The sequence below is a fragment of the Colius striatus genome, chromosome 4, assembly GCF_028858725.1.
Source record: "Colius striatus isolate bColStr4 chromosome 4, bColStr4.1.hap1, whole genome shotgun sequence".
Classification (NCBI taxonomy): Eukaryota; Metazoa; Chordata; class Aves; order Coliiformes; family Coliidae; genus Colius; species Colius striatus.
In genome coordinates, this window is record NC_084762.1 from 1,005,001 (window position 1) to 1,030,015 (window position 25,015).

General features: G+C 40.3%; 1 protein-coding gene across 4 annotated transcripts in view; it reads left to right on the forward strand.

Annotated features, from left to right (window-relative positions):
- ATP9B (ATPase phospholipid transporting 9B (putative)) overlaps nt 1–25,015 on the forward strand; it is a 121,728-nt gene that overhangs the window by 70,892 nt on the left and 25,821 nt on the right. For all 4 annotated transcript variants that reach the window (XM_061994719.1, XM_061994720.1, XM_061994721.1 and 1 more), the window contains 3 exons: nt 7,495–7,655; nt 14,505–14,647; nt 23,188–23,300. In XM_061994719.1, the coding sequence (XP_061850703.1) occupies nt 7,495–7,655; nt 14,505–14,647; nt 23,188–23,300 (417 nt within the window). The remainder of the gene's footprint in view (nt 1–7,494; nt 7,656–14,504; nt 14,648–23,187; nt 23,301–25,015) is intronic.

Here is a 25,015-nt window from a genome sequence, read left to right on the forward strand (position 1 = left end):
CTAGGTTTTGGTTGCCTATGTTCTTGAATATATTGTTAATATTCCTTATGAGTAGCGCCCAGATATCAATGCTTTGAGACAAACCCTGAAATGCCTTGTGATGTGTGTTTGTTTCGCCGTTTTAACTTGATTTCCTGTGGAAGAAAGCCTCTGTGGTTGTATCTGTGTCCTGGACTGTGCTGAAGCAGGTTGGGTGATGGAGGAGGAGGAGGGAGACTCCAGAAAGGCTCCAGCAGGGAAGGAATCGCTGCGTACTGCCAGTGGAGATAGTTTTAATTCCTCCTTCAGTTTTTATTTGTTCCCTTGCATGTGTTAGTGAGTCCCTCTTCAGAAATCTGCCTCAGTCACTTAATTAATGGGAAAAAATTTCAAATGCACTTTTCAATTTAACCTCGAGTGAGATGGAAGAAAAAACCCAACTTTTGTCTTGAAGCGTGCTGTTGATTTGGGACAAAATTAAAGGGTAAAACAAGCTTAAACTTCATGGGTTCTTGGCTTCATTTGTTTAATTCCTAATGGAAAAATTGCCATGAATATTTTGATAACTGTAGCTCTGACCTTGCTTCCCCTACGCCTGCTGTGAGGTAATTTTTTTGAAACTGTAATAATCCCCAGTAATAGCTTAATCCAGGTAGTCTGTGAGGACCTGAGTTACCAACTCCTTGCTTTTCATGTGGAGTAAGCAAATGTTGAATTTCTTCAGATACACATTTTCAAGTGTTTGCTCAATTTTAAAGAGATCTTCAGAAGAGTGACAAGATTCTCATACTATTGATGAAATCTTATTAAGTGTAACATACATATAAAACATTAACTCCTTCCAGTGGCAAAAAGAAGTGTGTACAGCTTTCTGCACTGAAGAAGTTATTTAGACCAGTAAATGAGCTGTTGCTGTTAGTTTGCTTGGTCCCTTTTGTAATTATTTTTCTCTTGAAGGAACTAGTATCTCTTAATGAGCTAGTTACTTATTTAATATACATAATTGTAAAGTATTAGTTTCTATAAGAGCAAATTCAACACAATAGAAAGCTTGGAATCAGTTCTCCCCAGGCTAGTTTTGCAGTTACCTTGGCAAGGGAAATTATTTTTCATCTGTTTTTTTTTATCCACTCAGATTTGAAAAGCTGCAGTTTCTGTTGAGTGTGCATTTAGTAACAGTGTGTAACGTGTAAAGCTGCCTGGTCTGGGTTCTGACCGTCAAAAGAGCTCCTTTACGTGACAGTATGCTTAGGAAAGCCTTGATATGAGTCTGGTGATCAAACAAAGGAGATATAGCAAGAGTTTGTAAAAATTAAAGATGAAATCTAAATCTGAGGATACTATTCCAGTGTAAAACCAAGCATCCTGGTCTCTTTTACCCCAGAATTCCATGTCTTACCAATTTTGATCAGATGTAAGGCAGATGGAGAGTGCTTGGAAACTCTGAATGTCTCCTGTATGAAATCTTGTGTGCCTGGACTGTTTCAGATGAAAAGATGGGTGCCTTAACACTGTGTGAACAGTTTTGGTAGTTGGAGTCAGCAGTATGACTGGTCAGCTTAGACTGTCGAAGTAATTATTCTAAATGGGGATCTCATTACTAGTTACAAATATCTGAATGGTGGGTGTCAGGAAGTTGGGGCAGCGCTTTTTTTTCCTGTTGTATCTGATGACAATACAAGGGGTGATGGAAAGAAGCCGGAACACAAAAAGTTCCATTTAAACAAGGAAAAGCTATTTCAGTGTTGCGGTGAGGGAGCCCTGGCGCAGGCTGCGCAGGGAGGCTGTGGAGGCTCCTCGGGGCTTCCCAAACCTGCCTGGACACGTTCCTGTGCCCCCTGATGTAGGTGGGAGCCGCTTCTGCAGGGGGATTGGACTGGATGAGCTCTAAAGGTCCCTCCCAACCCCCACATGCTGTGATGTTGTGAAACTGACGTTGGTCTTGAGAAAGTGCTTGCAGCTGGCAGCCTCTGCGCGGAGGAGGAGGGTGCGTTAGTGAGAGGGCACAGTCCCTGCGGGGATGCCCGAGCTCGGGAGGCAGTGTCTCAGCGGGCCGGGCACGGTTTGATCGCTCGCGAGTGTAAGAATCGAACGCGCGGCGCCTGCCCGCTGCCGCAGGGCCGGGAGGGAGAGGAACGGTGTGAGCTCCGCCGGGAACGGCTCCGGGCCCTCCGTGGCTCGGCGTGCGCGGCGGCCTGGCGGCGGCCTGCAGCGGCCTGCAGCGGCCCCTGCCGAGCGCCTGCGGCACGGCAGCCGCTCCCGGCCGGCCGCACAGCCGAGCGGGGCCCGCGCCCAGGCGGCGGCTGCGTGCTAGCGGCCATCGCCTCCCGTGCCGCGCGGCTTGAGCTTTCGGAGCGGGATGTTTTATGGCGGAGAGAGTGAATCGCTGGTGTGGGGATAAATCCGGACACGGCTGAAAATGACTCGTGTAAGAAGAGGCTGAAACCTGGCCAGTGTTTGCCAAAGCGAGTGTCTTCTTACTTCAGCCGAGTTCACTCTCCAAGTGCCGTTGTGGATATAGCTCACTTGCAGACCTTACTGCGGCAGGGTGAGCTAGAGGGCCAAGCGCCTCTGGAAACTCGGAGAGGGCTTTCCAGTCTCCCTTGGAATATTCAAACTCAAGCGAGTCTGGAAACAGCAAGGGTATAAAATGGATGCGTGAAGTAGGCAGAGGGATGAAAGAAGGGCTCCGAGTCATTGCTTTCGTGTAGTATTATAAATATTGCTAGCTACAAAGGGGGATTTTGTTTCAAAAGTCATTCGCTTATTTCAAACGTAGATACCACAGGACTATGGGAATGGCTTTTCAGAGTAGAGCCAGGCAAGTCAGAAGGGTAATTTCACGCTGTCGTATGGTGCTTTGCATTTAAGAGCATTTAGACCTCTGCTTTTGAAGGTACATCACAACATTTTAAAAAAACACATAATCTACTTGCAGCTTACTTTTTCTCCCTTTGGATAACCATCTGTTTCTTCTTGCTTTCTAAAATATGTTGGCTATTTTAAAAGCCTGTCTGTTGGATATAGGCTGTGCTTTTTAAGAATGCAGACAAGTAGTTGTCATTTGCTTCTTGGGGTTTACAATTAATGCTAGAAATCTGAAAGTGTTTATGGAAATCAGTGTAGTTTGGCTGTAATTCAGTTCCATAAACCTTGAATATTAACTTCACGTCAAGTATTTCTGTTTGGTCAAAGTGATGTTGGGTTGCATGGAGGATGCACACTTTACCAAAGGAAATAGAGAAAATATTACTGCAATGAAATGGGTTATTTTCTGGTGATTATTTTTGTATGACTCCACCAGAGTGAACTAAACAACTAAAGTTTATTTCAGTTTTACTCCAGCAGGTAGAACACACACACACATAGAGCCCACCATGTACTAAAAGGAATAAAACTTGTCATAGGTTTCTTGTGCATCAGAAAAGGTTTTCAAGGTTTGTTGTTGTTGCTCTTGCAGCTGAAAAAGTGACTGGAGTCTCTGGAAATGGTTCTGAGAGACAGCAAGGATAGGTGACTTTTTCACTAAATGGTCACTTTATTTCATATATAAATGAAATTAGGTTTTTGCTTTTCCTACCTTTGAATCTACTGCTTAAAAGAACCAGTAAGGTAATGATTAAAAAAGTGTAAATCCCTCTGTACGAGATTTGGTGGGTTTTTTGTTAATCGAGACAGATTAAGAGAAACATATTTGTCAGACTGTTATTTGAGTACAGTGCATGAGGGAAAGATGCTTCCTGAACTGGAATTCACCTGCTTTACTTGGTTTGATTCACAGTTACATGAGCTTAATGCGGTTACCTGGGTTGCTGAGCAGTCAGGAATTTGAGTCATAGGAATAACCTTAGTGTTAGGAGACTTAGCAAAGAAGCAGCATTAACAGATTCAAAAGTTGCTGTACGTGTTTTCAGTGCCAAAGATTAAGTTAAACAGACAGCGATGTGTCTCTTTAAACGCAGATCAGCAGTCTGTTATTCCTAGGGACAGTGGGAAAGGTTTAACAGGTCATTAAAGCAAGCCATCAGGGTTCAGGTGTATGTATGAAAACTAGTTTTTTATAAATGATGAAGTGCAACAAATCATTTTCCTTTGGCAAATCTTGGTTTTGTCAGGCCGAAGAGGAAATGTGTATTGTTTCAATTTGCATAACTGTTACACCCGAGCTTAGATTAGAGTTAAAACAGGAATAATTGACTGATATTCAAGGTTTAATAAAGTGCAGTTAAGAGCAGGTATTATGAACAGGAAGGAAAGTTTCTATGTTCATGGTGCAAAGTAAAGCCAAGGTCTGTCTCAAACGTCCTCACGGTGAAATTTCATCGTAGTCAGTGTGGTGTTTCATCTGTCAGTGCAGAACCAGACTGATTACTGAAATATAATTACCTTCAGGGAGGAATTTGGTTGTGGGGGGAAGTCTCCTAAGACAGTGCCTTAATGCTTCAACAGTATTAAAGCGGGACGCTAAAAAAGAAGGCTATTTGTGAGCAATTATTTCTAATGCACTTTAAACTGTAATTGAGTAAAAAATGACTGTGCTAGACTGCTTTGAGAAATCTCTGCTTTTGTGCAGTGTTTAATTATCAAATTCTGTGTTTCAATATTCTAGCATGAAAAAGCTTTTCTCGTTTTCCAAGTAATATGTGTTTTATACTGTTAGAAGAACAGTTTTGTTGCTGCAACTTTTCCCAAAAGTTCAAGATTTAGGGCAGCAATAGCAATACTGCTGTTCACGTTCTATTTCAGTAGTCAGAAAGGGGGTTTGTTGCTTTCGACTTATGTTAATTAAATTAAGACTTTTCTCATGAGGTAATGACTTTGCACCCTGCGGTCCCAAGTATGAAGTTTAGACCCTTGATGATTCCCTCGCTCAAAAATAAAATACTTTAAAACCATGTAAGCCTTTTCTGGTGCGAGTAGACAATGCCATACTTTTTATTGATGGTATAAGCCATTATTTTACTGAGAACCATTAGCTATTTAAAACTTCGTGCATAAATTAAAGGGGAGCTAAATGGATTTGCAGTTGTTGCCATTAGTAGCATTTTAGATTATACAGGCAATTATTGTGTTCATTATCGTAGCGCAGCCCCTTTGCAAAACTATTGTGTTTGCCTTAGACATTATGTACAAATTTTCCCTTGGAGATTAAATTTTCCAGTGGTGTGTTTAATTTTGTTAGCACGGTTGTTTCAAATAGAACAAATATTATGACAAGAAGAAAATTTGCCTTTCTAATAGAGGGAAATAGCAATAAATGTGGAGAATTGCTCCAGTTCTTAACTCATCTGTTTGTTATATTGTCATAATCATGACGGTTAAGATTATTTTCAAACAGAAAAATACCACTTTCCTAAGATCTTATGCTTTACCACATCACACTGTAGTTAAAGTGAAGTTTACCCACTTCTCCAGTTTTCAGATGAATTTTAGGGAATGTGACTGAGTTTGTGCATTAAACGTATGTGGACAACTGAACAGTGTTTCATTAGGCTGAGTGCAGAAATTGTTTAAGTGGAAAGGCACAGGATTAAACTAATTAGGTATGTTTCAGTACATTATAGTGACTAATTTTTGAGAAATAGGGAATGCATTTTTATTAAAGCTTCGTTTCTCTGTGTGCCTTCTTGAGTAGGATTCTGGAATTGCCTTCACTTGCTACAGTAAATGAAAATATTAAAATTGGCTGTGGCCAGTAGTGTGATCTGTACGAAGAAGGATGGCGTTACCGGCGTCAAACCGAAGGTTCTTGAGCAAGAGATTTATTGCGTGAAAATTCCTCATCGTCAACTTTTTTATTCTCTTAATATCTCTCTCAGCCCATTTGTGTCGCATTCCAAACTTAAATTCACATCTGTCTTCATCAATTAGGAAGGTATTAATGCTTTGAATTATTTACGTATCGGTGTGCAGTGGACTAAATTTAATGTTTCTGTCCAAAAAGTTGCATTCTCTCCAAAGAAGCCCTTTATTCATTTCTGTTCTGGGATGGGGTTTTTTGGAGGGGACTGAGGGGGGAGAGAGGCTTTCACTACCGTGATGCGGGGGGAAAAAAGTGTGAGGTAGTGGTTATGCATATTGCAAGACAGTGATTCTTTATTTTATTACAAAAAAAGACCAACTCTAGAAGGCCAGATTAAATCATTCCTTTCACTTTTTAATGGGATTTGGATGAATAGAGTAAAATATGCACTTTGCATTCATTGATAGCATCTTTAGGTTGAGGTAATTGAGTCTTTTTTCCCTGACTGAATGAATAATGACTTCATCTGATCCTCAGCGAGGCCTGAAACTTAGGCTGCCTTTGTCAACGCAAAAGGATCTGGGCTTTGAAACATGCTCTACTTCCCTGGCTTAATTTTTCTTCATTTTAATCCAAAAACCTATTTTTCTCAATAATTCAAGCATAAACTATGTAGTAGTTGAAGCAGCGGAAATTGCAAGATATTTGTCCTTGTTGTGCTGCTTTTTAAATGCAGCTGATAAATCAGCCGCTGTGGTCTTCAGCTGCCCGGTTCTCTAGGGAAGGGACAGCCCACGTATAAACCAGATTGCTGGAATTTTTAAGAACTATATTTAAAGGGGTTCTTTTGCAGACTGCTTCTAATCTAAGGAAGTGTTATGTTTTACTGGCAAGACTTGAGATAAAAGGGGTGTATGGGACAGGGCCTAGGAAAGTCTTCCTGACATAATTTTCCCACGTATTTTACTGACTACAAGGGCATCCCAAAAAGTGGAGTATAAATACTTAGCTTACAGCCTACGTTACTGAGATGGCAAGAATCTTAGTTGCATAGCTTAAAAATACTTTTTAATGAGAAACGGTGGGTGAAAGAGCCTGTCGTCGTGCGTTGGCTGAAACGTTTCCAGTGAGTCACATCCTTACTTGTGAAAAGTTGAAGCTCTGTTCTACTACTTTGATTCAGAAATGGTTATTCCACTTGATTGTTTTTCTTTTCATGTTATATTGAATAATTGAAAGCTCCATGCAATTAGAAGTTGTTGCTATGAAATCAGCTCAGCTTTACAGGCTGGTATGGGAGTGCAGTTACGCGCCAAGGTGCAATAGTCACATCAGGGAAAGGGTAGCTCTGTCACCATTGTCCATCGATTCTTGAGTCTAACAGGTTTTGGTCTTTCAAGCAGTATGTGAGCAGTAGCTACCCTACAAATATAATACACAGGACCAGTATTTCTGCTGCCTGCATGACAGAACAAAATTATTCCTGCTCGTTTGCTCATCTTTGCCTTTTCTCTTTGCCCTCCTGTGTTCACATCCCGGATGAGGGAGTGGGGCAGGGATGTGTCAATTATTGTTGTCCTGTAACTGGGGAACATCCATTGCGTGCAAGCATAGGAACAATAATCAGTTATCAAAATGCAGTTAATTGTTACTAGTGCATGGATTTTTAATAGGTAGGAATAAAAGAGCCAATAATAGCTAATTGCTTGCACTGCAGAATTGTCAATTTAAGAAAAACTTGGCACAAACTTGATTTATACCTCTTCCTCTAGGTTGGCCTGCTGGACCTGGAGTTGAATCAGCTAACCAAAGCCCTGTTTTTGGCTTTAGTTGCACTATCAGTCGTTATGGTAACCTTGCAAGGATTCGTAGGCCCGTGGTATCGCAACCTTTTCCGGTTCCTCCTCCTGTTTTCCTATATCATCCCCATCAGGTATGTATAAGAATGAAAGAAAAAACACAGAAGTCTAATTTCACTGAATGTGGGTTTCTTGAAATTTATACTTGCTTCTCATTGCGAAGGAAATTGATCTTATCAGGAAGCTGAAGGAGAAGGTGCCAACAAATCTGCTGATTCTTGAAGGATCGCCGTACAGAAAACAATACTGTTGTATTTTTTTTGTATAATGTTCATCTTGCTGGAGTAATCAGGATATCTAATCCTTCGCTAGCATAAATGTATTAATAAGGGTGCAATCTTGGTATATTTGAGAACGTGGTTTTAGGAAACGTGTTTGAATGAGCTCTTAGGTGTGTTTTAGAATTTTGGGTTTAATGCCTTCAGTGTTGAAAGTGTTCTGTTTCTCTGGTTAAAATACAGGCATTTTACTACAACAATGATTAATTTAAATTGAATGGCTGAATAATGTAGGTGTGCTTTTACAGTGAGAAGACTTTGAACATGTGTAACCAAACAGAGACTTGACCTGAATTAATTAATTCATTAAGCATGAGTACTGTATATTCAAATTGCAGATAAACTGGAACAGGAAATAATATCCATGTGTGTAATCAAGTCTTCTGAATTGTGTTCCGTGAATGGGTATTGCCTTTGCAAAATGGAAATACTCTCTCCTGTTAAAATAGCCGGTGTTTAGATTAAGGTGATAGTTAATTTTAGATGCTCTGCAGAACTCTTCAGTTTGAGATGTGTCAGTCACTGAGTCCCCTGGCTACCCACACAGGTAGCAGCAACTAAAATATAGGTGTTGGACCTATCCCCTCAGGTTTGCACACAATATTTCAATCCATGTACTATAAGAAAAAAAAACCCCAAACCCAGGAGGATTTCATTTTGTGTTTGAATCTAAACTGACTTAGGAGTTGCTGTGTTCCTGTTCTGAAAGTACATGTTTATGTGAAGGAAATGGTATCATATTTGACCAATTAAATACTCAGTACCTATCTTAAGGTTTTACAGGTTAAAAGACTTGTATTCTTATGCCACTTTTATGTTGCAAGAGACACTGAATCTGTTGGGAAGTTGAAGGAGAGAAGGTTCCAGCAAATCTGCTGAGGAGTTGAGGAGGTCTTGTAGAATCTGGTCGTCTTAAAACAGTTTCCACTTCCTTTAACTGGCTCTTGATTTTTCATTTACACATGCATGTTTAGATTTTGTGGTGTCTTTTTGAGCACTGTCATAGGTGCCTTACTTCTCGTGTGATGCAGGTCATGGTGCCATTACCCCCCATACACACACAGTTACTGAATATTAAGCAACTTGGCCACATGCAGAGGCAAAAAAGCTGCATTGAAGTGACAAGTAAAATCTGCATGTTGCTGAAAGATGCACTTAATCATCAGAGATGTGTAGGGGAAAGCTAAAACTGAGCTAAGAGTATAAAGGATCACTTGTTGGTCACTGTGTTCTTCCATAATAAACATACTAAGCCAGAACTTATTAAAATGGTTAAAAGACAGATATATCTTTGTTACTGGATGCAAGAGGATTAAGAGCATGTAGGTGGTGTAAGTGAACTTGAGTCTATATTGACAGTCCAACATATGCCACTGAAAAGCATGTTGATTGAGCAGCTCGTTTTAAACTTAAGATCTGATTAGTGAACTCGTGGAGTAGTTTTTTTTTCCAAAAATGATTTCTAGGAAACACCTAATCCCATTTTTCAGTTGCTTGTGGGAGATACTATACAGAGCAGAAGCTATTAGAGAATGCGATTGCTTTAGCTCTGAGCTGGACTATAGTAACTCTATGGAAGATCAGGTGGGAATCTCTCAGAGAATGCTTTTCGCTCTAGAGGTTTATCTGTTCCTACACTGACTTTTCTTCAGCTCAGATCATTCATGTACAGGCTCACTTCCCACGCTGTCAGCAAAATAACTCCAGTCATGACGGTGTTCAAATAAACTTCTCTTCCTCACTTCTGGATGTTCAGCATGGAAATGCTGCCTTCTTCAGGCTGGATTTGGAGTGTAAGCGCTTGGAAAGCAATATTACAAGACTAATGACACTGAAGGACTGGGTGTTGTGTCCTCTCATTATCTTTAAAATAGCCATATGTGGAAAAAATGAACTTTTCATGGGTAGAGGAAGTGAATGTGGGAGATGAGGATTGACTGGTAGGGGCAGAGCACATCTGAATCCATGCACGCATGACATGTTGATTGGTGGGTTTAGAGACTTGAGGAAGTTTCTAAATATGGAGCTTTGTTTTGCAGTTAAATTGGGCTTTTGGTTTGCAGAGCAAGGGAAATTCCATATATGCAAAAAATAATTTTCCATGGCCAGACATGTTTGGGGGAGATCATCAGGAGGAGGCAACTGTTAGCAGAGCTTAATGGATCTCTTTGCAGCCTCCCCTATAATTAACAGGAAGAGGAACTCCGTTTTGCTCTGGGGAGCAGCTAGCTCCTTGTGATTTAGCTGCATCCTAAATACTCCTCTAGATCAATGTTGCTTCACTAGGTGAAGAGTATTACTGTGGGTCACACGACATTTCAGAAGTATAAACAGAAAGCCACTGGAAAAAAAGCCCGCAATACAACCAAGAAAGAAATACCCCACAACCAACACCCCTCCACACCCTCAAAAAGCCCCCAGCCCACACAACATTGGCAAAACCAGTCACACTAATGAAAGTCAGCACCTCAGATGGGGAAAGGTGAGGTAAAGCTTTGTCATTATTCCATTCTTTTACCTGATTACCCAGTTCAACACTTGTCACTGTGGTTATAGATACATTCTTTTAAATTCAATATCTTTTTTAAGTCAGGCTTACGGTTTTTCTTAGGAAAGTTTAATTTCCCTTTTGTGTGGAACTGGAGATGTTTGCTGTACACACTGAAAATTCCAGTATGAATCATGGAAGTTTTTCCTTCCATTTTTACAGCCACTAATTTGATTAGTTGGTTTCATTTTGATTTTGTTTTTAAAAGCTGTCAGAGACAGTTACCAATATTTGTATATTTGAAGGAGTTATTTTTTACCTGATCTATTGCAGTAGGTCTTTTTTTCACTCTGACCTTGCAACGTTGCCTATTTGCTCCTGATTGGTTTTGGTTTAAATCTAATAGTATTACAGTCAGTAGAGCCAAGTCTGTCTGCAATACACTACAAGAATCATGCTTTTAAAATTATTTGTATCAGAGATCTAATGTCAATATTGTTGTGGTTGTGTAAGAGGCTTTAATGAAGGAAGGCGTCTGACCTGGTAAGTGGGAAAATGACAGAGAATCATTTTTTAATAGAAAGTAATTATTGCAATTCTGAGCTGTGTATGCTGCATCTCTGTGCCAAGGTGCTTGTCTGACATGCCTCCTATTTGTGTTTGATACTCTGCTGTGTTTTCAGCCGGTAAGAAATTCACAGATTAATTTTCTCATTACTTATTCTCCAGATTTCCTCCTGAGGCTTTAAGTTCTACCTGTGTTAGAACATCTAATTATCTGTACCTAGGCTACATGTGGCCCTTGAAAAACTACATGTGCCACAATCACTATAGCAATACAGACTTGATACGCATTCTTTTGCCACACATATTTAAGCATAAATCTGTGGGCTTGAGTTCTCTGTCAGAGCTACATTTGCTGCCTGGGTTTTGTGTAAAGTGCCGCGTGTGCTTTATTTTGTTTCCTTTTATGTGCTTAAGTAATAGACAAAATTCTGCCAAATTAGTCCAAGAGCACTAGTGAGAACTATTAGGAACCAAACAGGAGCACAGATGTGAGCTCCTCTTGGGAGCATCAGACAGACAGCAGAGGAAAGTAAAGGAGAATAAGTACAGTGGGCTAAACCCAAAAGGAATATTATATTCAAATTTCCTCTCTGCGTAAAATATGGAGGAAAGGGAATTAGGGGAAATAAAAGGCGTGAGCTATGGGTTGGTTTCTGTTTAGATCTGGTAGAATATTGTCTTTAAAAGTTTTAGTGCTAGTTAGCAAAAATTGTCAGGCTCCAAACATCACTTTCTGTGAAGATTTAACTTTCCAGGCACATTGAAATAAAAAATGCTCTTGGTTGTTTCTTGACCAGCAATTTTAAGATTATTCCATCTTATTTTCTAGACGATAAGTAACGTGTGTATCTGTGTGTAATCTGTGGTTGCTTCAGGCAGGTAGGGGTATGGGAAGACTAAGGGGGTAGCTTTGGGTACTAACCTGACCCAAATAAAATCTCCAGCGTTTCACTTTGGAAAGAAGTCCTGAGAATAAAAAGATTACATCTCAATTACTTCATTTATTTGAAAAACTGAATGCCAATACTGGTACTGATACAGCATGTGGAGTTTTGGCAGGGCTTTGTCTTTCACTACAAAGCTGCTGCTGCTGTACAGGAGTGCTCTGGAGCTTCTCTCTGCCTGCCAAATAAAACTGTTGTACAATTTTGATTCCAATTCATACTTGAATTCTGTTAGGCACAGTAGCACTTTGTTCACAAATTGTGAACTTCATTAGGTTGTGACTGCTTTTCACTGAGTGGTAAAAGAAGGTTTCTGGAGTTTCTAAATGTGTCTGTCTGAAATGTTCTCAGTGGAGGCCCTTGCATTTTGACAAAGTCATGCATTTTGACTAAAAATCAGAACAGGAATCTTTCCAGGGGACCCAATGTCGTTACCATTCAGGAGAAAACGAAATTTAGAAGACCTGTAAATAAGAATTTGCTTAACCTAAACAACTTCCTGGTGTTTTTTAGGGAATGAGAGCAAAAGTATCTGGTTTTAATTTGTAGTAAAAAACTCTGGATTCTGAAATGTGGTGGTGCTGAGTTATTCTGAAACTGAATTGTAGAAAAGCACCACCCTGGTTCTTAGTGGAATAACTCCCCAGTTGGATGAAAGTTACCTTAGGCTTGTCTGCTCTAGGGTGACTAGTGCTGAGGTTGAGAGCCAGGAAGCTTTATGGTGTTTCGTAAATATACCCATTCTCTGTGACAGCCTTCAAATACCTGTATTAACATACTGTGCCTAAAGATTGCATGTTAATTGGTTGGCTAAAACTCACTGCTACTGATGCAACAGTGTGCTAGTGCTATGTAGGATGCTGTTGTGTGCATACCTGCTATACTGTAGCGTTTACAGTGAAAATAATCTGTCAGTCCTCCTGTTGTCTGTCTTTTTGGCATATATATATTTGTGTGTCTGAAAACAGCTGAAGTCAGGTATGATATTGCAAAACTACTTTGAGTATATCACGAGGCAGAAGGATGGATTTGTGCTGCTGCTGATCTTAATGGGAAAATAAGAGCTAGTTAAAGAGCAAAATGCCATGTTGAGTGGTCAAGAATCTTGTATCAAAAAGACTTGTTCCTGTTAGCGCTGGGACACGTGTTGTCTTTGGGCAGATTCGGGAAGTGGGGCATGTGGAATAAAATGGAATTTTTCAGTGCGTGTTGAAATGTTCTCACAACTCTGGTTAAATGCTTCTCTCTTTTATGGGGTGTTTCAGTTTGTGACTTGCTGTTACCTCAGGTAGTTCATAATCAGTCTGTTGCTGTGACTGCAAGAGGACAGATGCAAACCGTTGGTGGCTGCTGTTTTGGTTATGCTATAAAGCAGCACGCCAGGACTGTTAAAGATCTGAAGTGCATTAGCAGTATGTTGACCTTGATATACACCTCTGAACAGTGTTAAGAGTCATGTTACTGTAAACCTGTTAGTAAACTTGGGCTTGAGTCCTGTGCCCTGGGCAAATTATCTACAAGTAGTTCACATTGCCACTGGCCTAGCTGGTTTTTTTCAGTGTTTCTGTTAGAGCAGACTCAACAGCAAGGAACACGTGCCTGTTCCTTGGCCGCTGTTCCTCTGGCGTGCTAGCAGGAGTGGGGTGAGTAAATAAAGGAAAGAAGCATTTGAAAGTTTTAGGACAAGATGCACAGAGTTTTGAGTCAGAGCATTTAATTTTAGGGAAGAGCAATGTGATGACAATTCTCTCTGACATGAGTGAAGCATGAATGAAGGCATGAACACGGGAATACAAAGTGCAAGGGCCATTAATTCTTGTATGAGTGAGACCTGGAGGTGTTAAGAAATAAATAAAGAGACACTGAGTGAGCTGGAGAAAAGTACTTTTGGTTTTGTATTTCTACATATCAGTGAAATTTGCTGCAGACTACAACATCTAGTACAGGGCTACCCACCCAAAGATTCCTCCTTGGTGCCAGCCATAGCAACTCCAGCCCATGTGCTCTCACCTGACGGTATGTTTTCACTGCCTGGGCACTATTCTCTTTTTGCAATGGGAAGCCTCTGTAACTGCATTTTGGGAAGGATGGCAACACTGTTAATTGGTTGTGGTGAGGAAGAGAAGTTGAAAATACAGTTGTACTTCCCCAAAATAAAAAGCAGCGTTTTTAAAAACAGTGACTTGAAGAGGTACAAAAACTATTTGTACGTTCAGGTCTGAAAGAAAACATAGGTGTTGGTGGGGTTTTATTAACAGATGAAAACTGACTGGAATATGACTGGCTATTGCCATCTGGCCTCTTTGCTAAAGTGTGCACAACCTTATCCTCCTTGGGAGTGTAGTAACGTAGTTGTGTCAGACTACAACCTTATGTGGAGACACCTGTCTCATGCAGAAGGTATGGTATTGCATTTGTTGGTATTGCAGTAGCTTGTAAGTGTCTGGGATGGAGCTTCAATTTCTGATGTCATATCATATGTACTAATCTACAAACATGTAACAAAAGCATTGTTCCAAAATTTTAATTGCATATAGTTTTAAGATTTTTTTTCCAGGTGTCTTAAGAGCTTCTAGTATTATTTTACAGTTGTAACTTTCATTTGGCCTAATACTTGCACTGATCGTGGTATCAACTCCTTTGCAGTTTACGTGTGAACTTGGACATGGGTAAGGCAGCCTATGGGTGGATGATTATGAAGGATGACAATATTCCTGGCACAGTTGTTCGCACGAGCACCATTCCAGAAGAGCTGGGACGATTGGTGTATTTGCTTACGGATAAAACAGGTACGTCAGGTTTTCATTCTGAGATATGATGGCTTTTATAAAAAGGTTTCTAAACCTTGTTGTATATTTTAATATGGTCATGTAAGAGTAGATTTAGACTACTGATAATTTTTTTGCAGTAAAATCTGAAGCATGTGCTTGAGGACTCTCTGGACCGGTACCGACAGGCCTCAGTAGACAAGTTACTTGCATGTGGAAGTCATTTTTTGGTGGTAGTCTGACTCACCCCAGTGGGAACACTCCTGCTATAGTAACAAGACTCTGGGTAGCATCAGTAACAGTTCTGTTTATCTTCCTCTGAAAAAACTCTACCTTAGCACTCAGGATGCTGTTCTGTTCTGCACCTTATTTCTGCTGCTGCATTGTATGATAGTGACAGTTAAGAATGACCTTCGAGAGCAAATCCTTTTCAAAACAAGTTGTAACGTCAACCCCCAAAATGACATCTCTTCCCCCAACAAAGTCAGTTGCTCCTTGTCACAAAGACCAATTCTAGAGCTGCTGTATGGTTATGCTTCATAACTGTAACCAGTGTCCGTAGCTGGGCTGGTGTGCTGGAAACATGGTCCTTACCAGGGTCAGAAGGGTGGTAAGTGTGGAGGAGTACTGGCTTGTGCTATGCTGCTGGCTGCCTTTAGAACTGAAACTTGTTACAGTCTTGCCATGCTGTTAGTTCTAGGTATATTTAAGGACTCTTAAAGTTTATTTCAGAAAATACCAAACCAAATAACAAGCTAAATTCTGTTGAACGTGCAGTGTTTCTTCTCCTTTCTGGTTCTTTCTCAGATTGAATAAATCCGTTCTGGTAGACATACTGGGTTTTTAAGAAGCTGAGCTTTGGAACTGAGAAAGTTGTTTCTCAAACAGCTGAAGAAACATTTTAGTGATTTCAAGTAAAATCTAGTTTAAAATGGTGAGGAAGCATTGGGGGGAGCAGGGGCTGGCCTCTGTTGTACCGTTTAGAAAGCATAATACGCAGCTTGCATCTCGTTCTGTTTGAAACAGTTCCACTTTCCCTCTCATGATGAACGCTTCCATTACTGCATGTTTTGAAATGAAAAGTAAATTTAATATATTGGCATGTTTTCAAACACTTTCTTTTTTTCTATAGGTATGCATGTTACCCTTGCACACTTGTGAATGCTGTTCTTCCATTTTGTACCAGATAAAGACAACTGCCACCCTCTTGGCATGTCGAAATGTGTATTGCTAATTATAGCGTGGTAATTCTTCAAAGCAAGCAAACAATTCTTCTTTTAACAAGTTTTATTTCAGTTAGCTAATGATTTGTATGCTGTTTGAAACTGCTTATTGATTTTAATTGCACCCTTCATCCTGCTAATTTGTGTAACTTCAAGAGTGCTGTCTCATCCAAGGCTTGAAATATGTAATTTACAGCATATGTTGGGAAAAAGGGAAGTATGTTCAAAAGTAATGAATTTTCAAAACAGTGCAGTTGAGTTTGTTCACTCGAAGGACTACTTTGTAAGCAAAAGCAATGGATACTTGCCTGGTAGAGAATGCAGTCACCATACCAAACTGGAAATGCAGCTCAGGTGTTGAGGTATTCTGCTCACTGTTAGACTGCACTCCAAACTTCAACAGTTCAGTGCTAAACAAAATGCTAACAGTTCACTCAGCTCTGCAGTGCAGGAGTTATAGTCTGACTCTGGTCACCAGCTTATGTTCTGAGGCACAAGGAGCGATGGACTGTCTGTTTTTCCTCAGACTGTATGTACCTACTACCTTGTTTGAGAAACAGAAGATTGTTTGAAAAGGGGACAAAAACCCCAAAGAACGACAGACAATGCATTTAAGCTAATACAACAGTAATTAAAACCAGATTTTCGCCTTTAAAAAAAAATGGCAACATAAAATTTAGCAATACTGGGGTTTTCAAAGAAAAAATAGCTGTTACATCTATAAAGCTTTGAAAGGATATTTTTTATTGACTTAATAGACCAGGAGAAAGAACCTTGTTTTGCTTCTAATGGTTTTATGCTGTTTTTCAATCCACATCATGCCACTTGGTGATCACAGTAGTTCTGTTTAATTTTAAGAAGCACTTGTATTCTGGCCTTTCAGAGTGCAACTTTAAAAGGGGCTACACAAATGTTAAAAGGCTTTCACCAGCAAATGTGTTTGTGTGTAGTTTGGGAGATTGCTAGCATTCAACCTCAAAGGCTCTTCAGAGCACTCAAGCCTGCTGGGTTCTGGAGGAAGGTCTGAATCTGTAATTTAGTGATGTAAAAATGAAAATAAAAGCACTATTCTAGGGCAGTAGCTCCAAAATGTTTTGGACTAACAGTCAGCAGTGTCACCCTACACACTGATATCCAGGTGTTAGCTGAAAGCTGGTGGAAGCGATGGTAAGCCTGGAGTCTGGCAGATATCACCAGCTTGAGAACACCAGCTGTGGCCTTGCAGAGCACACTCTGCTTCAGGCTGCCCTGGGAAACACTGCCCAATTTAATTAGTTTTAAACGCCATGCAGACTTTAAACTCTCCTTCATTCTGGGCAAGCACGAGTCAATGTACCTTGTGCCTGAGCATATAGGTAGCTGCTTCTGTTCTCCTCCTGAGGGCATTTGCTCTTGCTCTGCACTTCATGGTAGATGTGAAACATGCTGTTAAGTAACGAGGAGGATCTGTACAGTGAGCGTGTGCTTGCTGTTGTGTGATCACACACAGCTCACGAGAGCTGGCGTCGCTACTTTCTCACTGGACTTTTCGGTTCTGGTCATACAAACCATCTGATTCCATTCTTCTCTCTGCTTAAAGCTTAACTGTCGGAGGAGAAAGGAGAGAGCCGGTCTTCTAGCCCTCTGTGCATGTGGGTGCTAAAAAGCAGGACTAAAAGGCCTATCTAGTTAAATGTGAACAGGTAAAGTTTTTCTCTGTATTGGAAATGAAAGGAACTGTCAGCAAAAATCTTACATTGTGGTCCAAGCTTCATGGGAAACGGTGGAGAATTAGTTGTTGAGCCTAAGGAGCATTGCATTACTAACATAATTGCAAGGTAGTCCTTTGTATGATTGTAAATTGGGTTTGTGCTTCATCAATAAGCTTTTTGACAAGAAGCGTCCATCACAGTGTCTCTCTCATTTGCCACAGTAGAATAGAAAATGAAGTATCCCAATAATTGCATTATAGTTTCCTTATTGTGGGACAAGAAAGCAATGTGGTATAATTAGGTTTGATTGGAGTGCATGTTTCCGGTAAGATCTGAAATTAATGATGTTGCTATAGTGACACATCTGCGGCCACCAGTGCGTGAAACATAAAGTAATTCATTCGACAAGAGAAGACATCTGTTAACTGCAAGGATGCAGAGCATATTGACACTGACCAGAAATACTAGACGTTATGTGATAAATGAACAAATGATGCTGAAACAGGAGGACAGATAATTTGTACTTAATCTGCTGGGAGAACTTTAATCTTCTCACTGGTTGCATTTGACAATGCCATTGTTTAAAGAACAATGCTGCAGAGAACTCATAAATTTTAAAACTTAACTCAGGGTGCAGCCTATTAAAGCAATACATTAATTCCTTTGTTAGGGAGTTTTTATCTTCATGTAGAACAAAGCCATTACTAAAAACTCCCACTAAAACAACAGGTTTTTTAGGACTCACATTTTAATTATAGCATCCATTACCCAAAATGCCACGTTGTTTGGACTGGAATCGCACCGAAGTTTGACAGAGAGGCGTCATCCGTTACGGCGGGGGGACAGGCACGGGGGCAGCGGCTTCCAGCGCTTTGCAGGGGAGCTGAGCATGGTGGCTCATCCTCTCCGGGGTACAGAAAGCTGCTCATCGCGACAGAAAGATAAAGATATTTGGCAATATTTATTTGCATGCTTTTGTTGCTCGGGATGTGGGATGGCAGACCTTCTGCTGAGCACCACAGCTACCAGTGTCGGGCTGAAACCAACGCGCACAGGCTCCCAAGCCTGGTTATTTACTAATGCAGACACTTGTGTTTGAGTTCTGTAATTAACATTTTAGCGGATGTTTGGACCAAATGAGATACTTAACAGATATAATAGTTGAACAGATGCATAGAGCAATGGGATTCTCGATTTTCTGGGAAAGCCTTGTGTTAGAGGTTGGTGTGTCTGGGCTTTTTCGTGGGATGTGCCCATTGTGATGTGAATTTCAGTAATTGTTTCTGAAAATTAATCTTTTAAGGTATACTTTAGTTGAGTCTTTATCTGTTCAATATAAGCAGAGAAAGGTTAATTTAAAAAAATGCTGATAGAATAATGTCTCCTCGCTTCACTTTGAATATCCATTCATGCAATTGGCCTTACACTGCCTCTACCTCTTGATGTTTAGTAGCACAGGGGTTGCCAAGTGAGTAGGACAGACTAGGAATGAGTTTTGATGGAGAGATCCTACAGGAAGCTTCCAGAGGTGATGAGAGCAGATCAGTCAAACTTTGTGGCTTCTGTGGGGCTCCTATGGACTGAAAATTCACAGTGTATCCAGTGAGTGTGAATGTTGCTCTTGGATACTGCTGTCCTCCTCCTGGGAGACAGAACATGCAGAGGAAGTAGCTACTGCTGTTCCTAACCCTGTTAGCTGCTGCCTCTGCTGTCACCTGCTACCCAGGAAGGAATAAACATCTCTTGTCTCTCTTTGTCTTTCCCCTTGTTCTTAGTGGGTGATGCTGTTAGGATGTTTGAGGTTGGGCTGTTGGTAAGTGGAGCAATTGAGTGAGCAGACGTGTTCTACATATGTGTTTACCAAGAGGGTTTTTATTTTCCTTTTACATTCTATGCTAGGTTCTATTTTTTTCCAGGATTCATAGAAAGATATGGCATCTCCAGCTTGATGCCAACAGCCTAATTATTAAAAGTGGTAGGCCCAATCTCCCTTAAAGTTTCCAAGGAAATGATCATATTTACACTGACATTTTATCTGCATAAGCAAGCAAATTATTAATATGTTGTGAGAACTCACTCACTCTCTCGGTTTCTCACAAAGTTATTAATTCTTCTGCTTTTTGTTTTGGCCTTTCTTGATTGCTGGTATTGGTCCAAATTACCATCTAGTAATATAGGATCAGAAAGCTCTGCATCTGCTTCTCAAAAACAAAATAAAACCCCTCCACTGCTCTGTTGTGAATCACATCTGTTGCCACCCAGGGAATGATGCCTTCAGGACTTTTTCCTTAGAAATTAATTTCCTCTTTGCCTGCTTTACTCTGTGTTTAATGATACAATTGTAGGCGGGAAGAGGGGGGAGAGGGAAAAAAAAAAAAGCTCTTGATTTCATTAAAGAACACACTAAATTTTTCTTTAGCAATTGTATGCTAACTTTTTGTCAGGATGTTTTCCTTCTGTGGTACCTGGAGTCCAGAACAAACTTTAATTAATATATAATAGTAGTAATACATCATACATTGACTGGCATAATTTCTGGAAGCTTTTCTAAAATGAACTGGTTTTTAACTAAATAACTTTTCATATCAGCAATATCCTGGCAGCATGGAATTGATAAGTGGGTCCTGAAAAAGAGTTATTAAAAATAGAAAGCTCTTCCACTGTTCTTTAGTTTTTATCACCTTGAGCAAACTAGAGAGCTCAATTCTGAGTAGTTTGTCACTCCTAAAGCGGGCTGGATTAGAAAAATCTGCATCTAGATATTTGAAGGGCTTGCATTTTGGGGCATAAAAGGTGTGTGTTTTTTTTGTCAAGGTGTGTTACTCTTCAACTGAAAGACTAAAATTTAGGGCAGAACGGCTGCTAATGTTATATGGTGACTGTTTGGCAGCATGTAGTGTTTGGAACAAGTTGGGAATGTTTCTGTCCCATTTCGTTGTTTCATTCATTAGGAGAATTTAGAGGCAAATTCTTAATTTGCACACATGGTGAAACAAAATGTCCACGTGGATGGCTGAAAAGAAGCTGTATTTTGGGTTATTTTTCGCAGATCTTTTTGGGAGTACTTTCATCAGTGCAGCTCCCCATGTTTGTCAGGTTTATTGTGACTGTTGATGAAAGCCCCACACTCTTCTTAGGAAGTATGAGCCAACTGCGATTGCTGTTTCTTTCTTCTCCTTGAATTAAAAGTTTGTGTAGTGGGTACAGGTGCATTTACAGCCTCTTTTCATATGTGGTAGATGTTTCCTATTGCAGTAGCCGATAAAAGGATTGTATAATTAATGTATAAGATGCAAGTATTGAGTTGGGATTGCTGGGATGTTTATTTTCATGTCTTTCCAAGTTGATTCTTTTTGCTCACCCATTTTTCCTAAACCTCCTGCCCTGCTGCCTGAGTGTTGCAAGACAGGAAAATCTATACTTTTCTATTCAGAAGCTTTTCTTCTTCGCTTGCCTGGGGTGGGGGGGACAACAAACAGACAACACACAAGTTTTCCACCTATCTACCTTTCCCTCACCAAGCACGATTTGGAGTTGGACTGATTTAATGGTGTCAGAAGAAATAAACTTTATATACAATAATCATAGGGCTAATTTTGCTTCCTGCTCAGTTTTCCCAAGCAGCAATTACAGTAGTAGTGGGAAGTGGGTTTGACAGTTGCCTGCTGTTTCAGATTTTGAGTAGCATTTATTTTCACAACTCCTAGGGAGTGTTTATTTTAATTCAAAGGCTTGGCGAAGCCAACAGCGGTGAGAAGGTATTAGTGTGCCTGGAAGGTAAGGAAAGTGATGCCGTTTCACTTGGAAGTTTCTTGCAGTAAACATTATTGAACAGAATGGGTAGGGTTTGGTTTTTGGGGGGTTGTGGTTTTAGTTTTGGGGGAGGGGGTTGAAATTGAGCTTTTAGTCTCACGGTTGTTAGTGTAAACTTTCATGTTTCTCATGTGCAAACTGGAGATTAGATTTTTTACTTATAGACTAGAAAAATCAAATTAAAAAGGTCTCAGTAAAAGTACAGTTTCTAGAGGCAAAAGAAGTGATTTCTCATGGTTTTATATGGTAACCATAAAAACAAAATAACTCCATCCCCTTTATACGAGTAACCAAATGTTTTGAGTTGCCAATTGTAGAGGTTGGGAACTTGGTTTCCTTGGGCTGTTTTCCAACCTTGGGAATGTTCTGCTTGTCATGTGACTTTTTGATAATGTTATACATATTTTATGGACAGCTTATGCATTTCAGTTTAAAATAATTAAGTATTCTTTTTAATTCAAATAATCTGAGTAAGAAGCAAACCCCTCAACAACACATAAGGAGAGGCAAATGGGAGGCAGCAATGTTTGTAACAGCAGAGGGGGAATTTGGAATGCTCATCTAGTGCCAGTAACACAGGGAGATGTGGTTTGGTAGTGCAGTGTGGTGTGTCACTGTACAGACATTGCCAGTGGGAGACATCTCGGGTGTAACTGAGGAAGATGTGGGGCTTGTGCAGCCCTACGGAATCTCGGAAGGTTGCTAATGATTCTGGCCCTATTGGATGCTTAAATGGATGCTAACTGTCCAAACAGCTCTGTTTGCCAGAGACTAATTATAGCATGCCTCACACTTTTGCTCTTCTCTCCTCCTTACAGTGTGCTTCGGTAAAATGAATATGAACTGTTTTGTGATGCAGTTTTTATTTATTGATGATTATCATGTGTTCCATACTAACACTATTCTAGAAGCGTGAAGAATGTCATTGTTGGTACCATGTTGTGTTTATTTCTCTTAACATCACATTTATGTATTTTAATGACCCAAAACTGTATTGTTAAAGATAAAAATAGCTGTATACTGTATTAATTTCACTTCAGCAGAGTAACCATATGAAAAAAGATTTCTGAAGGGCCATGATCAAACTGACCCTGTGTGAGCTGACCGCAGAAGTCTGGTGGTGGTGGCGGCGGCCTGGTTCTGCCTCCTGCTCCATCATGGAAGGCTGAAGCCCCCACCCCTCAATTAGAGCATTCCCAAACCAGAGGGTGTGACTGGTTGGCAGAGGTGGTTGCAAAGTGTCAGTCTGTGACTGACACCTTCTGGTTTTTCACAGGTGTGAAGTGAGCTCTGAAAACACTGATATTTTTTTGTTGTTGTTCATTCTGCCTTATTCCAAGCGGAGGCTAAATCTGTCCCGCCAGGAAGTAATGTTGGCTCTGGGTGGCTTGCTCTAGATCCTGTTGGATGTGCCTGTTTGCCCATGCACCTGCCTTCCCATGCCATATGCAGACAGTTGTCTCAGTTTAGGGGTGGTTGTTTTGGGGATGGCTTCTTGCATTCATTTTTCTGATACATGAAGCAAAGTCTTGTATGGGCTTTGAAGAGTCAGTTCCATCCAGATACTGCATTTCCTATCTTTTACATGAAAAGGTTTTGTCTTTTTTCAGGCCTCTATATTTAGTTATGTTGGCAACATCAGCTTGAAAGTGGAACCAGTGATTTCTTCCAGTATGGCTAACACCGATTTTTCTCCACAAACATTCCTTTAGCTAACTAAACTGATGCTAGCTTATGATTCATTCCTTCTTTCCAAAAGAAAGATTGTGAGGGTTATTTTGTGGTCATCTCAGTATTTTTTGCTGGTTTGTGATACACTTCTTCTTTATTACAGGAACGCTCACACAGAACGAGATGATATTTAAGCGTCTCCACCTAGGTACCGTGTCCTACGGAACAGACACAATGGATGAAATTCAGAGTCATATTATAAACTCTTATTCACAGGTATCTCTTTCCACAAATTAGTTACCTTTAATATTGAGATGTAATTTTTTTTAGCAGCACCGAGGCATTGTTGTTACTATGTTCAGATGAGATCCTATGAAAGCTCTTTTAATTGTAGGTATCCTTTAATAGACATGATGAAAGGGAAATGAGTGAGACACTATGTAGTTCTCTTCTGATTCTGAAGGTCCTCATAATACCCACTTAAAGGAGTTAACTTTTCTGTTCACTGCTAGCAGGGATCTGTGTTAACCTCTCTGTGCAGTGCAGTCTTTCTCCTGCCAAATCATCTAAGAGTAAGCCATTCATTACTGAGACTACAAATTGCAAGTAAGTGTCCAGAACAAGATGAGCAGTAATTATGTCTTTGAAGATAATCATCAGGAATAGACATTGAAAAAGCCATGTCACCAAAATGTAGAAAAACAGTTGTCAAAACAAAATTCATACAGGCATATCTAAACAGTCTTTTGAAAAATAGAGATGAGTGCAAGCAGCATGAAACTGGGGAGTGGAGGGGAACTGAAAACCCTGTGTTGTTTGAGAGTAAAGTGTTGCTGTGCTGTCCAAGAGCACGTGATCTGGAAAGCGTAGAGGAGGATTGTAACTCCCTGTTTGTCAGTGGGTCAGTTGTGGGGTGAAGGAGGAGGAAGGGCATCTGCAAGCATTGCTTCCATCTCCCATGGATGTCATCTTGGCTGCCTTCAGCACACCTTTCTAAGCACCTGATCTCACTCCGAACAGGAGAGATTATTTAATGGGGGTTTTCTTCTATTCTTGTAAAAAAAAAAATTAAAAGTTGTGAAAAGAGGAACTAAACAGAAGGCTAACTGATGTTTCCATGGACTGCATGGAGTGTGATAACAAAACTTTATAGAAGAGTTGTTTTCCGTGGTTAACTTGGCTATACAAATACGACTGGCTGACCCAGTTAAGTTTGTAGACTGACCTCCTCGTCTATGTCCTCATTTTCTCTTGTAAAAGCATTGTAGGATCAACAGTTGATTTGAATCTTTAGTTGTGGTGTGTTTAGAGCTACGACCCCCTTCTCATTTGCTTAAAGTGGAAACTAAAAAGTATCTGCTTTCCACCACGCTGGACTCAGTTAATAGTATTTGGCTTTTGGGAAGAGAGGCAGGAAGGAGAGCTGTGAATAGGCAAGGTATGTTCTAAGTTTTCAGTCTACAACTTCAATTTGTGTGTTATTTCCCATTTTAAGCAGATCAACAAGTGCACTCCTTAAATTTCTTTTCCTTGAAGAAGTCTAGTTTGGCTTTATTCTTAGTAACTGAGATGGAATAATGTGCCTTGAAAATGAGATACGGAGCTTTTCCACCTGAAGATCAGCAATCCAAATTTGGTTCAGAATGGGTTGCTGAAAGTAATTGCAACCTAACTGTGTTTATAAAGGTCACTCAAACATAGTTTTATTGTAATAGGTTGTTTGGATCTTCTCAGGAAGGACCATAACCCTAAAGAGAGTGAGCTGATGGTGTCGAGTTGGCACACTCAGGTTCTGACTGTGTCTGAGCGAGCACCCCTCTGCTCAGGGAGGCCCATTCAGAAACACTGGGGCTGTATTTTGGAGATAAATGTACTATCTGAAAAGAATTGCATGATTCTGGAATTCTTACTTGCTTAAAGCTGTTACTAGTTTGCTGTACAATGTAATGAGTGGCCCGCATGGTTAGGTAAGTTTTTAATAAACGACATAT